This window comes from Chiloscyllium punctatum, chromosome 33, assembly GCF_047496795.1.
Source record: "Chiloscyllium punctatum isolate Juve2018m chromosome 33, sChiPun1.3, whole genome shotgun sequence".
Taxonomy (NCBI): Eukaryota; Metazoa; Chordata; class Chondrichthyes; order Orectolobiformes; family Hemiscylliidae; genus Chiloscyllium; species Chiloscyllium punctatum.
In genome coordinates, this window is record NC_092771.1 from 19,033,613 (window position 1) to 19,051,147 (window position 17,535).

The 17,535-nt window shown below is 41.3% G+C and overlaps 1 protein-coding gene across 1 annotated transcript in view; it reads left to right on the top strand.

Moving 5' to 3' along the window:
• ppcdc (phosphopantothenoylcysteine decarboxylase) overlaps window positions 1-17,535 on the top strand; it is a 74,403-nt gene that overhangs the window by 27,904 nt on the left and 28,964 nt on the right. The window contains exon 4 of the mRNA XM_072553080.1: window positions 8,078-8,246. Coding sequence (XP_072409181.1) covers window positions 8,078-8,246 — 169 coding nt within the window. The remainder of the gene's footprint in view (window positions 1-8,077; window positions 8,247-17,535) is intronic.

The following is a 17,535-nucleotide window of genomic DNA, read 5'->3' on the forward strand; positions in this document are numbered from 1 at the left end:
CAAGAAGCTTGACTTACTTTTTCTCCCCTTCACTGTTTGGCTTCGAGACAGTGAAACCCGAGTTCCGAGGTTAAATGCCAAACCATGTTACATCTTCTGGGAAGACCATGATTTGTGAAATCCTTTGCTGTCCTAAAAAGGAAGCTGGCAAGACTGGAGATTATCTGTCTAACATCATTCCTCAATTATTCCGCTTTCTACAAAGGGCAATGCAGGGAACACTGTCTGTGTTTTTGAGGTTTTTGACTGGATTTTCCCTTCAACTTTAATATGCTTTGTAACAGTTGTTTATTCAGCCTCTTCTTACAGACAAAGACTAAATGGGCTGATACTCATCCGTTTTTGGTGAAATCTGTGTTTAGCCTAATTGTGTAATTAAAAATTAATTCTGTTTTCATTAAAGATTTGTTAATGTTTACGTTGTTGATGCTTCAAACTTTCCCCCAACCATTTTTGTTTGCTTTTATTAGGGAGAAAAGGTGCTTAATCTAGCAGATCAAATCTACTATGAGTGGAAAGCTTTAAATGGAATTTGAACAGCTAAGAACAGGCAAGAGCATAGCAGATGGAATGTAACGTGGATAGGTATGAGATTATCCACTTTGGTAGGAGGAACAGAGGTACAGGGTATTTCCTAAATGGGGAGATATTGGGTTTTTGATGTGCATAGGGACCTGAATGTCCTTGTCATACATCGTTGAAGACTAATATGTAGATGCAGTAAACAATTAGGAATCTTTTAAAAAATCTAGCAATCTAAAAAAAAATTCATGGCGTGTTACTGGCAAAGCTCGTATTTATTACCCACCATTAGCAGCCCTTGACATAAGTGGCTTGCTTGGACCACTTAAGAGTGAACCACATTGCTGAGAGTCTGGAGTCAGAGGTAGGCTAAGCAGAGTAGGGGTGACATATTTTCTTTCCTAAAAATCATTAGTTTGTTTTTTAATGAAAATTAATGTGAGTTGTCATGGTCATCATCATCAAGAGTAGCTTTCAATTCCAAATTTATTCAAGTGCTTAAAAATCCACAATCTGTTGTGATGGAATTTAAACCATGTCCCAAAGCATTAGCCCAGGCCACTGGATTAGAAGCCAGTGGTATGTTAGCCTTCGATGTAAGAGGATTTGAGTGATGGAGGAAAGATGTCTTAGTTCAGTGTACATAGTCTTGGTGTGATAGTATCTCAGGTACAGTGCGTAGTTTTCATCCCTAACCTAATGAAGGATACTTGCAATAAAGGAGCTGCAGTGGAGATTTACCATGCTAATTCTTTAGGTAGCAGACTATCCTGTAGAGAGAGATTGAAGAGTCTGGGCTTGCCTTCTCTGGAATTTACAAAAATAAGAGGTGATCTCATTAAAGTGGACAAAATTCTCATGGACCCAAGAGGTTAGATGCAGGATGGATGTTTCTTTTTTTTTTGGAGAAAGGGAGAGGAAGGCATAGAGTTACTGAAGGTCTGTAACTATGTAACACTGTGTCAGAAAAAGAGGCTCACCACTTAAGACTAACATGAGTAGGAATGTCTTCATTCAGTGTATGGTGAAACTTTGGAATTTCCAACTGCAGAAAACTGTGGAAGCTCAAGTCATTGAGTTTGTTCAAGACAGAAATCAATAGGTTTCTAAATAGTAATGATGTATGTGAGGGATATGGGCACAACATTGTGAAATGACATGTCTGTGCCAATATCAAGCCCCTATCTCCTGTAGTCCCATTTTCCAGCACCTGATCCATAACCTTGTGTCCAGTGACACTTCCGGTGGTCATCTAAGTAATACTCAGGTGTTATGATTGTTCCCACCTCTGTCATCCTTTCAGGCAGAGGATTCCATATACCAATCACTGTCTGAGTGAAACAGTTCTTCCTTGAATGTTCTCTGAATCTTCTCCCACTTGCCTTAAGTCTATGCCCCTGGTGATCCCTCTGTTAAGAAGAAAGGTTTCTTTTTGTCTTGGCCCTTCATAATTTGTGTACCTCAATCTGTTTCTCCTTTATCCCCACTTTAGCCTTCTTGGATCTAAAGACTACTGACCAGTTATTGATGACAAATGCCTTCTGGCTACTGAAAATGATGTGATTGATCAGATGGGCCAGTGGGCCAAGGAGTGGCAGATGAGGTTTAATTTAGATAAATGTGAGCTGCTGCACTTTTGGAAAGGCAACTGAGAGCAGGACGTGTACACTTAATATTAAGCTCCTGGGGGAGTGTTGCCGAACAACGAGACCTTGGAATGCAGGTTCATAGTTCCTTGAAAGAGGATTCACAGCTAGATAGGATAGTGAAGGTGGTGTTCGGTATGCTTTCCTTTATTGGTCAGAGCATTGAGTATAGGAGTTAGGAAGTCATGTTGTAGCTGTACAGGACATTAGGTTAAGCTGCTTTTGGAATATTGTGTGCAATTCTGCTCTCCCTTCTATAGGAAGAAAGTTGTGCAACTTGAAAGGGTTCAGAAATGATTTACAGGGATGTTGCCAGGGTTGAAGGGATTGAGCTATAAGGAGAGGCTGAATAGGCTGTTTTCCCTGGATTGTTGGAGGCTGAGAGGTGACCTTCGAGAAGTTTATAAAATCATGAGGGGCATGAATAAGGTAAATAGATAGGGTCTTTTCCTTGGGTTGGGGGAGTCCAGAAATAGCTAGAAGGCATAGGTTTAGGGTGAGAGGGGAAACATTTAAAATGGACTTAAGGGGCAACTTTTTCATGTAGAGGTGGTGCGTAATATGGAATGAGCTGCCAGATGAAGTCATGGAGGCTGGTACAATTACCACATTTGAAAGGCATCTGGGTGGGTCTTTGAATAGGAAGAGCTTAGAGGGATATGGGCTAAGTGCTGACAAATGGGATTTAGGATATCTGGTCAGCGTGGAAGAGTTGGACCGAAGGGTCTGTTTCCGTGCTGTATATCTCCATGACTCTTAAATCTTCATGGCTTCAGGTTAAACATAGGCAAAAAAAACCTCCTGCTAATTACCAAAGACCATCCTCCCTCAGCTAATCAATCAGTATTCCATGTTGAACAACACTTTGGAGGAAGCACTGAGGATGGCAGGGGTGCAAAATGTACTCTGTGTGGGGGATTTCAATGGCCATCATCAAGAGTGGCTCAGCAGCAGCACTACAAATCAAGCTGGTCATTTCCTAAAAGACATAGTTGCTAGACAGGGTCTGCAGCAGGTGGTGAGGGAACCAACAAGAGGACAAATCATACTCACCCTCATCCTTGCCTATCTGTCAGCTGCCAATGCATCTGTCCATGACAGTATTGGAAAGAGTCACCACAGCAGTCTTTGTGGAGGCAAAGCCCCACCTTCAAATTGAGAATATCCTCTATCAAGTTGTATGGTACTATAACCATGCTAAATGGGACAGATTGAGAATAGATCTAGCAACTCAAGACTGGGCACTCGTGAGGCACTGCAAGCCATCAACAGCGGCAGAATTGTATCCCAGCACAATCTACAACCTCATGGCCCAGCATATCCTCACTCCATCATTATCATTGAACTAGTGGATCAACCCTGTTTCCATGGAGAGTGAAGGAGAGCACGTCAGGAGCAGCACCAGACATACCTCAACCTGGTGACGTTACCCAACAGGACTACGTGCATCCCAAGCAATGTAGGAACCAAGTGATAAACAGTGAAGCGTTTCCATAACCAAAGGATCAGATCAAAGCTCTGTGGTCCTGCTCCATCCAGGCATGAATGGAGGTGGATAATTAAAGAACTCGCTGGAAGATGCTGCTTCACAAATATCCCCAACCTCAGTGATGGAAGAGCCCAGCACATCAGTGCAAAAAAACAAGGCTGATGCGTTCACAGCAGTCTTCAGCCAAAAGTGCCAAGTGGTTGATCCATCTTGGCCTCCTTCAGTGGTTGCCAGCATCACAGATACCAGTCTTCAGTCAATTTGATTCACGCCATGTGACGTCAAGAAACAGTTGGAGGCACTGGATTGTGAAAAGGCTATGAGCCCTGACAACATTCTGACAATAGTACTGAAGACCTGTGCTCAGAACTTACTGTTCCCCTAGCCAAACTCTTCTAATACAATTACACACTGGCGTCTACCTGATGACACCCCAGGGTTCTAAGGGAGATAGCTAAAGAGATAGTGGAGGCGTTAGTGGTGATCTTGCAGGAATCGCTGGAATCAGGAAGGGTCCCAGAGGACTGGAAATTTGCGAACTGACATACCTGTTTAAAAAGGGAGTAGGCAAAAGACAAAATTGCAGACCAATTAGCCTAAACTCGGTTGGGGGTAAGATCCTGGAATCCATTGTGAAGGATGAGATTTCTGAATATTTAGAAGTGTATGATAAAATAGGACAAAGTCAGCGTGGTTTCATCAAGGGGAAGTAACAACTCTTCTAAAATTCTGTTGAGGAAATAATAAACAGGTTAGACCAAGGGGAGCCAATGGATGTTATCTATCTGGACATCAAGAAGGCCTTTGACAAGGTGCTGTACAGGAACCTACCGAGTAAGATACGAGCCCATAGTGTTGGAGGCAAGGTGCTAGATTGGATAGAAGTTTCACCATCTGGCAGAAAGCAGAGAATTGGGATAAAAGAGTCCTTCTCAGGTTGGCAGCTGGTGACAAGTGGTGTTCCGCAATGCTCAGTGTTGGGACCACAACTTTTCTCGATATACATTAACAATCTAGATGACAGAACTGAGGGTATTCTGGCTAAGTTTGCAGATGATGCAAAGATAGAGGGACAGTTAACATTGAGGAGGTGGGGGGCCTGCAGAAACACTTGGACAGGTTAGGAGAGTGGGAAAAGAAGTGACATGGAGTACAATATGGGAAAGTGTGAGGTTATGCACTTTCGGAGACTGGAGCAGTCTCCTCTACACTGGGGAGACTGGATGCCTCCTAGCAGAGCGCTTTAGGGAACATCTCTGGGACACCTGCACCAATCAACCACACCGACCTGTTGCCCAACATTTCAACTCTCCCTCCCACTCTGCCGAGGACATGGAGGTCCTGGGCCTCCTTCACCGCTGCTCCCTCACCACCCGACGCCTGGAGGAAGAACGCATCATCTTCCGCCACGGAACACTTCAACCCCAGGGCATCAATGTGGACTTCAACAGCTTCCTCATTTCCCCTTCCCCCAGCTCACCCCAGTTCCAAACTTCTAGCTCAGCACTGTCCCCAGGACTTGTCCTACCTGCCTATCTTCTTTTCCACGTATCCACTCCACCGTCCTCTCTGTCACCTTCATCCCACTCCCATCCACCCATTGTATTCTTTGCTACCTTCCCCCACCCTTCTCCCTGACCTATCACCTTCATGCCCACCCCATCCTCCTCGCATTTATCTCTCCACCCTTTCTGTATTCCTGATGAAGAGCTTTTGCCCGAAACGTCAGTTTTACTGCTCCTTGTATGCTGCCTGAACTGCTGTGCTTTTCGAGCACCAGTAATCCAGAATCTGGTTTCCAGCATCTGCAGTCATTGTTTTTACCTAGACAAAATAGAGGCATGGACTATTTTCCAAATGGGGAGAAAATTCCGAAGTCAGAAGTACAAAGAGTCTTGGGAGTTCTAGTCCAGGATTCTCTCAAGGTAAACTTGTAGGTTGAGTCAGTAGTTAGGAAGCCAAATGATGGCATTTATTTTAAGAGGACTTGAATATAAAAGCAGGGATGTACTACTGGGGCTCTGTGAGGCTCTGGTCAGACCACATTTGGAGGATTGTGTGCAGATTTGGGCTCCATATCTCAGAGAGGATGTACTGGCCTTGGAGTGTGTTCAGAGGAGGTTCACAAGAATGGGCCCAGGAATGAATATCTTAACATATGAGGAATGTTTGAGAACTCTGGATCTATGCTTGTTGGAGTTTAGAAGGGAGGATCAAATTGAAACATGCAGAATACTGAATGTAGACGTTGGGAAGATGTTTCCATTGGTCTGAGAGACTAGGACCCAAGGGTACAGGCTGAGAGTAAAGGGAAGACCTTTTAGAATGGAGATAAGGAGAAACTTCTTTAGCCAGAGAGTGGTGAATGTATGGAATTTATTGCCACAGAAGGCTGTTAAGGCCAAGTCATTGAGTATGTGTAAGACTGAGATAGATGTGTTCTTGAATATCAAGGGGATCAAGGGTTATGGGGAGAAAGTGGGAGAATGAGAAACTTATCAACTGTGATTGAATGGCAGAGTAGACTCTGGGTTGAATGGCCTAATTTCTGCACCAATGTCTTACGGTCTTATAATGTAGAAAATTGACCAGGTACGTCCAGTACACAAAAAGCAGAACAAAATAAATCCAACCCAGCAAATTACCAACCACCAGTCTACACTCAATCATTAATAATGGACGTTGTCATTAACAGTGCTATCATGCAGCACCTGCTCAGTGACATTCAGTTTGGATTCTGCCAGGGCCACTCAGCTCCTGACCTCTTTACAGCCATGGTTCAAGCATGGACAAAAGAGATAAGGTACAACTGAGGTGTGACATCATGGAGCCCTAGCAAAACTGAAATCTGTGGGTATTGGGGGCAAATGTTCTGCTGGGGATTTATACTTGGTGCATAGGAAGGTGGTTGTGGTTATTGGAGGGCAGTCATGTCTGCTCCAGAACATCTTTGTAGGAGTTCCTCAGGGTAGTATCCTATGCCCAACCATCCTCAATTGCTTTATTAATTACTTTCCCTCCATTATAAAGTAAGAAGTAGGGATGTTTGTTGATGATTGCACAATGTTCAGCACCTTTCACATCTCCTGAAATACTGAAGCAAATGCAACAAGATTTAGATAGTATCCAGCTTGGGCTAACAACTAACACTTGAACTACAAAAATGCCAAGCAATGACCATCTCAAATAAGAGACAATCTAACCATCACTCCTTGACATTCAATAGTGTTACCATCACTGAATTCCCCACTATGAACATCTTGAAAGTTGCCATTGACCAGAAACTCAATTGGACTCACCACATAAACATAGCAGCTACAAGAGCAAGTCAGTTCCTAAGAATACTGCAGCAAGTAACTCACCACCTGACTTGCCAAAGCCTGTCCATCATCTGCGAGGCATAAGTCACAAGTGTGATGTGGACTATTCTCCACTTGCTTGGATGGGTTCTGTTCCAACAACACACAAGAAACTGGACGCCATCCAGGACAAAGCAACCCTCTTGATTAGCACTACATTCACAAACATCCACCCTCTCCACCATTGATGTTCAGTAGTAGCAGTATATACTATCCACAAGATGCATTGCAGTAATTCACTAATGGTCCTTAGACAGCATCTTCCAAACCCATGTCCACTTCCATCTAGCAGGACAATACATAGGAACACTCATCATCCTGGCACATGGAATGTAGTGGCTCCAGAAGGCAGCTCACCGCCAGCCCCTTAAGACCAATTAGGGACAGACAATAAATGCTGGCCAGCCACCGAAGTCCACGTCCCACTAATGAATAAACAAAAAAACTGGCTGAAATCTACCTTCTCCTTTCTCGTTTTCATAGAGTTGTCAAGTTGGTGAGTAGGTACTAAATGCAAGTAGTTTTGAATTTTTGGCTAAAAGTTGGGTATCGACTGATGCATGAGATATCTGAAAAATAAATATTCTTTTTGATCAGAGGTCGACTTTTGCACCAGTTGGACCATAATCGAGTATATGCAACAATGAAGAGACAATCAATTGAATGAAATTGAGAAATACAATTACAATATATTTTGTTAAATGCTGTATTGAGTTGACACCTTAAACCATTCAGATAAGGAAAAATTTGTGATATTGTGGATCTCATCTGAATACCTGCATTGGGTTCCAGAGCGATACCATAGTGTCAATCCAGCATGAGGGGAGTTGAACTGGCTACCCTCCTTTATTGATTCACCGCTTCACTTCGTCAAAATGAAGTTAATTTTAAAAAGTATTACTTTCTCCCAAACCTAATTAAAATCATGTCTGTAAGGGATCCAATTTTGCTAGGCTTTCTTGATTTAACTAAAGGTCTGAAGTAACTCCCAGGAGATTACAGTTCAGTTTGAAGTGCATTTCTCCCTTATAAGAGTACTATTTATTTTCTCTCTGAGCCAGACTTGCATAGTTAGAGCCTGGGACCTTAAGAAGCCACTACTCTTCTGCCCAGCCATGAACACTGTAATGTGGGAGCATCCGATTACAGCAACACAGGTCCAAACACTGAAGAGCTTTGGTTATATTGAAGTTCCTTGCATTGTAAAGACTTTGGTGTGTGGAGACAAAGGTGAGTGAATTCTCTCTTTCTTTTGAGAAACTATATATATTATAGTTTTGCCTGCTTCATATAGATAGTTCAGATACTAAGCTTGCATTTATATCCCATATTTCAGAACTTTTGAAGTGTAAGAAATGTTGTAGCCAAACTGCACATAGCAAGCTGTGACACAATGATAAATTGATAATATCCAGAAAACTTATTTTGGTTGTACTGGTCATGACATTGGTGAAAATTCCCCTCAAATCCAATCTTTCTTTGAAAAAGCAGCATGCAATCTTTCACCTTCACTTAGTAAACCTCAGTTTGTTATATTCATCCACAGATGTTTAGGAAAATTATTGCTTGAAGAAGTTTAAAAACTTGAAATCCCAGATATGAAAGCACTTTATTGCGAAAACAGTCTGAAGTATAGTTAACTACTGTTAGCACGGCCCTGTGCTAATAATGGGATTTTGGTTTTCTATGTGGGATTAATTGTTAGTTCAATCCAGTCCCTACTGGGCTTGGGACTGCTTATCTTTCCATGACAGTGCATTAATCCATTAATCATTATTGTTAGGTTTCCAGAGAAAGTTTTTCCTTGTAAATAAAGTCAACATAGTCCCAGAGGACCACAGTGCTACTCTCTCATTTGAGTTTAATCTGAGAGTCTTGAGTGAGGTGTGAGGTTGAAAAGGCAGGACCTTTGTGATGCTAGCTGGAGTGGATAGACAGAAGGGGGAAACAGTTTAAGGGCAGAATATGAAGGCTACTGGGAGAAAGTATCAGGGCAATTTGAAGCTAGAAGACAGGGGGCTGGTCAACAGTTGGAAAGCTTGTGGGACCCCACTTTGCTTCTTTTGAGGGTGGATTGTCACATTAGTTACCACTGTCCAATTTTGGCCCCAAACTACATTGGCCCACAGCCAAAGAAATCCAGCCTGACAGAAAACTGGCCAAATTAAATTAAGCAGCAGCAAACTGCTTCAGAGAACAGTGCAAACCAAGATCAACGAGGTTACAAATGTTCAAAGTTATTCAGTTACAATCAACCCAATGGTCGTGTATTGGAGAAGTGTTGATTGCCTGAGTATGAGCACTTCACACCACCTGGCATGGCAACAATGAAGAATGTTGGCGCAATCCCATTGAATGATTGAACCCAGCTTGTAACCCCATTGGCCAAAGAATACCAACTCACCTGGGCACCACAACCTCAGCGGAGACTGAGCAAGGACTCATGGGGAAGATTTGCATCAAGATTCGTGGCAGAAGACTGTTTGACAATCCAAAAGATTCACCCTGACCTGTGAGAGCCACCTTTGTGGAAGAGAGCCAGCCTTATGTTGAAGAGATTCTAATGCCCCAACTCAAACGTGTGGACCGTCACAAGTAATATCCTTTCTCAGACAGAGCTAGAGAGAGAGAGTAAATATTGTAGGAATCTGGGAAGTGCTCGTGCGGTGTTCTTTTAATAAGTAATATTTTGTGAATAAAATAGAGTTGAATTGGAAACCAAATTTTGTGTCCCCTTGTTCGCCTAACCCACAATATCTGCCTAAGGAACAAGAGGCTTGGGTAAAGTGTTTTTATTAAGTAAACTGGTTGAAGTGTCCAAAGCATGGCCAACACTTGCATGGTGACTTCAGCCAGTACGGAAATTGAAGGTATGCTTTGATGTCACTCTTTAGTGCAATCCAGGAATGCTAGCTGGAATGGGTAGACAGGAGGGGCAAACAGTTACAGAGTAGCATATGGAAGCTGCTGAGAGAAAGTATTTGGGCAAATTGGAGCTAGATGGCAGGGAGCTCACCAACAGTTGGAGAGCTTGTGGGAGCCCTACACTTTGAGGATGGCCCCTCACATTACTTATCGCTGGCAGACCTTTTCTGGATCAAGGACCCGAGAGGTGAGCAGCTTCTCCTTGCCTTCAGTGCCACTTGACAATGACAGTAACAGCCACTGATGCATTCAACAGAGGCCTAGGATTGGTGAAGTGCAAGGGCAGGGTGAGAGAGTTAGGGTAGGTCTCAGCAGGCCCATTCTCTTGATACAGGGTGCTTCAGTCAGGGACTGAGAGCCTGATATTTTTCCTGGACTCGCTGTATAGTAACTACCCTGCCCACCATTAATTGAATACCTGAAGTGACCAAATTAGGAGAGATGATGGTGGAGTGGTAATGTCACTGGGCGAGCAATCCAGAACCACAGGAGACCTTGCATACGTATCCCACAATGGCAGATAGTAAAGTTTGAGTTCACTAAAAATCTGGTATAAAGAGTTGGATTAATGACAACTGTGTAACCATAAATGCTAGCCTAGCCAGTGCCATCACATCCTATGGGGAAAAAAACAAAAATAATTGAGTCCTCAGGTGAACATTAATTGTCCATTTGAAGACCTCGAATAGTGGTGAGGTGGTCTTCCTTGCCACGGATGTAAATGGGGCAGAGGTAAGAAGAGAGCAGAGACTCTACCTAGCACTGTCTTACGTGTTAATTGCCCACATCTACAAATAACCCAGAAGTGGACATTAAATTCTTCTATAGGTTTACTGAGTATTTTTAATCATTAAAAGTTTTAGATTGGAACAGAGATCAGGGCACAAGTCAGACAAAAAGAAATAATCTAAGGTTGAATTAAATTTTGGAAACACTGGCTTATTGATGATGGCTAAAAAGTCATGTTGGCTTTTCTTGTAATGTTGATATTTTGCAGGAACTTTTATTTTGGGGATTGAATTTTCCCATTAAAAAAAACATTATTTATTCAGAGAGGAATTGATTCAAATTGATTTCTGTTTAATGTTTCATCTCATTTAAAGTCTGCCTTGTCCCAAAGCAGCCCCCTGCAATTCCACCCCCCTCCCCCGCCAAAAAAAACCCACAGCGTTAGCAGATGCACTCATTGGCGGTAAAATCTCCTTGTTTTCCCCTGTTTACCAAAAATTGAATGAGTGCCTCTCACACCAACTGATGCTTATTGCATTCCTACTCTATGGAAAATTTGAGGCAAGATTTGCATTCAAGCAGTAACATCCTCCAGTTACTTGTCTGAGCATAAATGCAGTTCATGAATTATATTAAAAAGTTTGTTCTGGCTATTATTTAGTCAGAAACCAGAATTGTTAAAATAGGTTTGCCAGTAGCATTGCAATAAGAGGATAATGGACTGGACCCTACCTTCTATCTCATTTACAATCCTATAACATAATTTTGATGAAGGGCATAAGTTTTCACAATATCCTGGTCAACGTTTAATCTTGAGTTAACACTGAAAGCAGATGATCTGGTAATTTACTGCTGTTATGGAAGCTTCTGCTATAACTGTTTGTTATGATTTCTCAATTGGTCCAATCATGGCACTTCAAAAATCCTTTGTAGACTGCTGAACTTGTAGTTACATCCTGAGGTATGGAAAGACAGATGTAAAAGCAAGTCTTTCTTGCAGTACAGACTTTTGAGGAACAGGAAAAGGGTAATCAAAAGTCAGAATACATTCAACTGGTGAAATATAAAATTCAGTTACTGTTGGTATGTGGACCACCAGATCAGCCAATCTGTGCTGATAGAAATGGAATGAATGACCAATTTGTTTATTTTCACTGACTAATTGTTGTTGTTATTTGGTGACTGGATATGGGCATCACTGACCAGACCAGCGTTTATTGTTGTTAAGAAGATAATGGCAATGCATTGCTACAGTCAAAATGTAAGTACTGTCCCAGTGCTGTTAGGATGGTAGTTCCAGGTGATGGAGGAACAGTGATAATTTAAAGTCAGTCTGCAGTGGCTTGAAGGGGTAATTGCAAGTGCTAGTTTTGTCATGTACTTACTGCCTTTGTTCTTCAAGCTATTAAAGATTGTGGTTTCAAAGGGACTGTCAAAGTTAAGAAGAGAATGTAGGTTAGGACAATGAGAGAGCTCCTTGCTCCTTTTTGTATAAAGATGTGTGATGCATCAGCCTGACATTTTCTAACAGTTCCTGTTCACTTGCCTCGTGAATCTTTCTCTCTGAAGCCATTTACAAGAGAGAAATTTGTACTCTTAAGATAGAAAGACCCCATATTTCAATTAGAAGTGGACTGTCAATCATTACATTAAAATGATGGTGTGTGCCTGAGCAAATGTATCTTGGAAAAAATTGCTCTGGTCATTTTGTTCTGTGCCAGTAAAATTTAGTTGGCTGCTGCTTCTGCCTTATAATAAAAACCTAACTTACAGTAGCTGAGCTTGCAAAATATTGTCCTTTCCTTTTCAAATGCACTATACAATATACTTAAGTAATTAAAAAAGGTGATTCATTGCTCAGTGTTGACTGCCAATTCATCAAAACAGTGTAGAATGCATTTGCAATGAAACTACAGAGAAGTGTAAGAATTACGGAGTAGTTATAGCCTTTTAATTATTCAAACATAGGCTGGCGTTGTAGTAGTAGTAAGGTTAGAGAGGGACAAGAATTCCTAGGGAGATTTTTGTGACATGCTGAAGGGTCATGAGGATTTTGCTTAATTCTGGGTCATGCTGAATGTTTTTTTAAAAGGCAAAACAGATCCTGTGAAATAGGCATTTTTTCTTGGATTTAGCTTTTCAGAAAAAGATGTATCCATCACTTTGTCCCTTGAGATGACTTATTCCTGTCCCCAAGTCTACACAGTAATGATAGTATTTTAGCACTGGAGTTCCTGGGCTGTTATTGACGTTCAGGTGTGTTGCTGCTAGAGTTGTCAATGAGCAGGGGAGTGGAGTGGCTGATACACACTGATTCCTCCACAGTTCTGGTGAAGCCCGATGATAGAGAGAGCTGACAAAATTGGAGTCACAATCCGCTACATGCACAAGGAACTAGTATATAGTGTTGTTGCCTCAAATCCTATGAGCCCACAGTCCTCCTTGCTTGTGGCATGGCAATGAGCAGAGAGGGTGCTCCAGGTCAGTCAGCCCCTGTGACCTCGGCAGACACATTACTGTGGCAGCAAATTAAATGCTTCCCAAAATGTCAATAAGATCCTCCCCTACTCATTGCTGCTTTGCATGCCTGATGTCACACTTCATTTTAATTTCTCCACATTGGTGAATATGTCTTCAGCTTCCTAGATTCTAAACTTTGGATTTCCTTCCCTAATTCCTCTGCCCCTCTACCTTCTGTTCTTCTCAAAATCTACTTGTTTAACCAAACTTTTGGTTATTTGTCCTGATGTTTCTTTGAGGTACTGGACTTTATTTGGGAATACTGTTGTGAAATACTTGGAACGTTTTATTGTGATAAATGAGCTATCTAAATGCAACTTGTTTGTTGTGTGCCAAATGATTGGAACCCAAATCTGCAATCAGGTTGAATGTTCAAATTTCTGTAGGTCACATCAGTTTTTTTTGCGAGCTTGGAAAATGTTTAATTTAGTACTGCTTTTCTTTTCATGTTGCTTCATATCATTTTCTCAAGTTCCAAAAGTATAGGAAAGGAAATGATTCTGTACAATCCAGGGATGTCTGGAGAGTTGTATATGTTGCTGAAAGGATCAAAGATAAGCCTTGAATGAAGCAAAAAGTGCAAATTTTAGATATAACCTGCCTGAATCCTAAGTCCAATAGGAGTGCCCAATCTTAGTAAGTATGCATTTGTTGTTTTGCTACATGTTCTGTTGTACCTGGTATCGTGAGGTGCTTCCACAGTCATCTGTTCTTAGTTTAAATTTTCATTTGAATTTGTTTCTGTTCTTTTAACATTTAAATTTTGCCATCCTCAAGAATGCTATTGCACCAGGTAAATTGCTAAACAAATAGTTGTTGTCTTAACTGACTCACTTTACCTGAACACATGACTTACATATTTCAGCAAAATATATACCTATTATTTGGTTTACCTCAAAGAAAAGTATAATGGCAGAAATGAAGTGTCTGTCAAACTGCAAGTAAAGCAGCAGGATGATTTCAAGGCTGTTGCTGATTTCGTTCTGAGAGTGTGAAGGAAGCTAATTCAGTGATATATTGCAAAAAGGAATTGGAGCAATACTTGAGGGGATAAATCATACCTGACATTTGTAAAAGAGTTGGGCAGCACACCTAATTGACATTGTTCTCCCAAAGAGCTGGCATTCATATGATAGGCTGATAGTTTCCTGTGCTGCATGTATGATTCTGTATGGAATCATATTGGCATCAGGCATCACCAGTAACCCATGTGAGGAGTCATTCTTTACATTTGATCCAAGGCAATGGATTTCACTTATTTTTACAAGTGCGAGGGTGGAGATGGTCATCATATCTTGCTATTCCTCCCATCTGAATATTCCATTTTTGGCTATTCTTTCACGCTATCCTCCTGTAAATCTTGGGAATTGGGATTAAACAGAAAATGCTGGTGAAACTCAGGAGATCTGACAGCAACTATGTAGAGAGAAGCAGAGCTAGCATTTTGAGTCGCATATGACTCTTCAAAATTAAACTTGGCAGCTTTCCCACAATAGCCCATTAAAGGAGTTTTGTAGCTGAGGCTTTTTTGATGCATTTTTATTGTGACAGTAAATGAAAAGTGGTTTTCAGACGTGGTCTGTAGAAAGAATATTGGTCTCAACCTAAACTGTTTCACTTTTCACAGATGCTACTTTGGTTGCTGCATTTCTTCAGCAGTCTTCTTATTTCAGAGCTCCAGCATCTGCAAGCCTTTTGTCATATTTGACTTGTGTTAGTCTCTGTCTTAGTACTCCCCTGATCCATTGATGCTTTGGGATCAGAATATTGCTTCATATTCTACCCCAAACTGTCACAATCCCAGTGAGAACAAAATTAGAAAATGTAGTGGGGTTGTTGGACTATCTTAACTTCCCTTGAAGGTCAAGAGCCCTTCAATATCATTCCAGAAAAATTGCAGAGAGGCTGATACAACCCAAACTTTAAATTTTGATCTGCAATGTATATTGTCTCAAGAAAGGAGGATGGAGTATTGCTGATTTCTTTAAGGAATAATGCTGGAAAAGATGGTCTTGCATTGCAAAATCAGACTGTGTATTATTGTCCCAATCTTTCAATCATGCAATGTTCCAGTCAAAACAAAAATGCCCAGAGGATAGGTCACATCTGTAACATTAACCCAATTTTTCTTTATATACTATTAATTGAAAATAAAGAAGTAAACATTTGCTCTTGGGGCTGGGACCTCCACTTTTGGTAAAAATTGATGGTGTGCCTTCATGCACTTGTTTGGTTTGTAACTCAGCCATTTAATAGCTGCTGGGCATTTAATTGGATCAAATCTAGACATTTTCCTCCTTCCAAGAGGAAATCTCACCCCTAGGATCTGCCAGCTAATTGTCCCAACAGCATCACCAGGAGTGGTGAGCAATAAAGAGGAAACTCCAATGAAGCCTGGGCTTGTCAGTAATTGTGATGTCCTGATGGGACCGAGTTGAGGTGTCTAAAAGTGGGGCCAGGATCGTCTGGGTTGGAGGGGTAGGGAATTAGAAGGAAATTCCCTTGGCATGAGAACCTGGAAGTGAGAAATGCCCTTTTTCTCAGCCACCCAGCCAGTTTCATTTTGCCAGTTAAACACTTGACATTGGACTCCATTAATTGGTCTCAGTAAACCATAGGTAATGAATTCCTCGTCGCTTCCTTGGTAAAATTGCAGTGGGAAAAATAGGCTGTGGGAAGTCACCACTGCTGTTTTAAGGCCCCCATCTCCGCATTTCTAAGCCTTGAATATTTGATTTGATTTATTGTTGCTGTTAGATTTAACAGAGTTACAGTGAAAAGTGTTGTCTTATGTGATTTACAGGTAGATCATATGATACATGTGCATCAGGGTAACAGAACAGAGTGCAGGATACAATGTTACAGCTGCTGAGAAAGTGAAGAGAGTGATCAACATTAATTTCCATAACATTCTGAACCATGGCTGACACTTCATTTGTAATATATTTGCAGTGTTTGAAGGGAACATCTCTGGGACACCGTACCAATCAACCCCACCAGTTTCCTCATTTCCCCACCCCCACCTTACCCCAGTTCCAAACTTCCACCTCAGCACCATCCTCATGACCTGTCCCATCTGTCAGTCATCCTTCCCACTTATCCACTCCACCCTCCTCTCCGACCTGTCACCTGTACCCTTCCTCCCATTCACCTATTGCACTCTCAACTACCTTCTCCCCAGCCCCACCCCCTCCCATTTATCTCCCCATCCCCGAGGCTTCCAGCCTCATTCCTGATGAAGGGCTCCTGCCCGAAATGTCAATTTTCCTGCTCTTCGGATGCTGTCTGACCTGCTCTGCTTTTCCAGCACCACACTAATTTTGACTCTAATCTCTAGCTTTTGCAGTCCTCACTTTCGTCTAAAGGCTTTTGACACATGAGTTAAAATCCCACAACAGCTGGTGGAATTTAAATTCAACTTTTTATTTTCAAACTAAAGACTAATCTGACTAACCGTGACCAAGAAACTGCTGTTAATTGACATAAAAGCTCAACTGGTTTTCTATTGTCTTTTAGTGAAGAAAATCTGCCATCCTTAACTGATATCACTTAACTGATTCAAGACCCACAGTAATATGTTTGCTTCTAACTGCCCTCTGAAATGGCTCGGTTGTCTTCAGTTCAAAAGATGATTAGGACAACAAATGCTGGCCTTGCTGATAGCATCCACATCCCATTAAAAAGTGTTAGTTTTTTAAGTTTTCCAATTTGCTGGGTCCTTTTGTTTTAGAATACAGGGACTTTAGGAAGATTGCAAGCAATGCATCAACTGTCTCTAAAGCTAATTTTTTGCAGATCCTAAGATGCAGGCAGTCAGATCCATGGGACTTCTGTAGGCCTTTAATCACAATGTTTTCCCTGTTCTTTTTCCTTTACATTGATCTTTATTTTAAATTATTTTCTTCCTTTTGTCTTGATTTTAAATTATTTTTGGGATATATTTTTCTGCAGCAAAGACTGATGCAAAATTCATGTTCAACACTGTACTATTTTCCTTGCTTCCCATTATTAATTCAGGAGTCTCATGCTTTAAAGGACCAAAACTAATTTCGTTGCTACTCTTTTTTTCATATACCTTTAGCAACTCTTACTGTCTAATTTAATATTTTTAATAGTTTAATCTCTTATTCTAATTTTTCCCCATTTGTTAGACATTCATTGTTGGTTTCTAAAATACTTTTCACCCACCACTAATCTTTGCAGTATTATACCTGTTTTCTTTCAATTTAGTGTTATCCTTAACTTCCTTAGGTGGCCACAGATGGTGCATCCTGCTCATTGCCTTTCTTTCTCAATGGAGTGTATCTTTGGTGAGAGTAATAAAAGATTCCCTTAAACCTCTGCC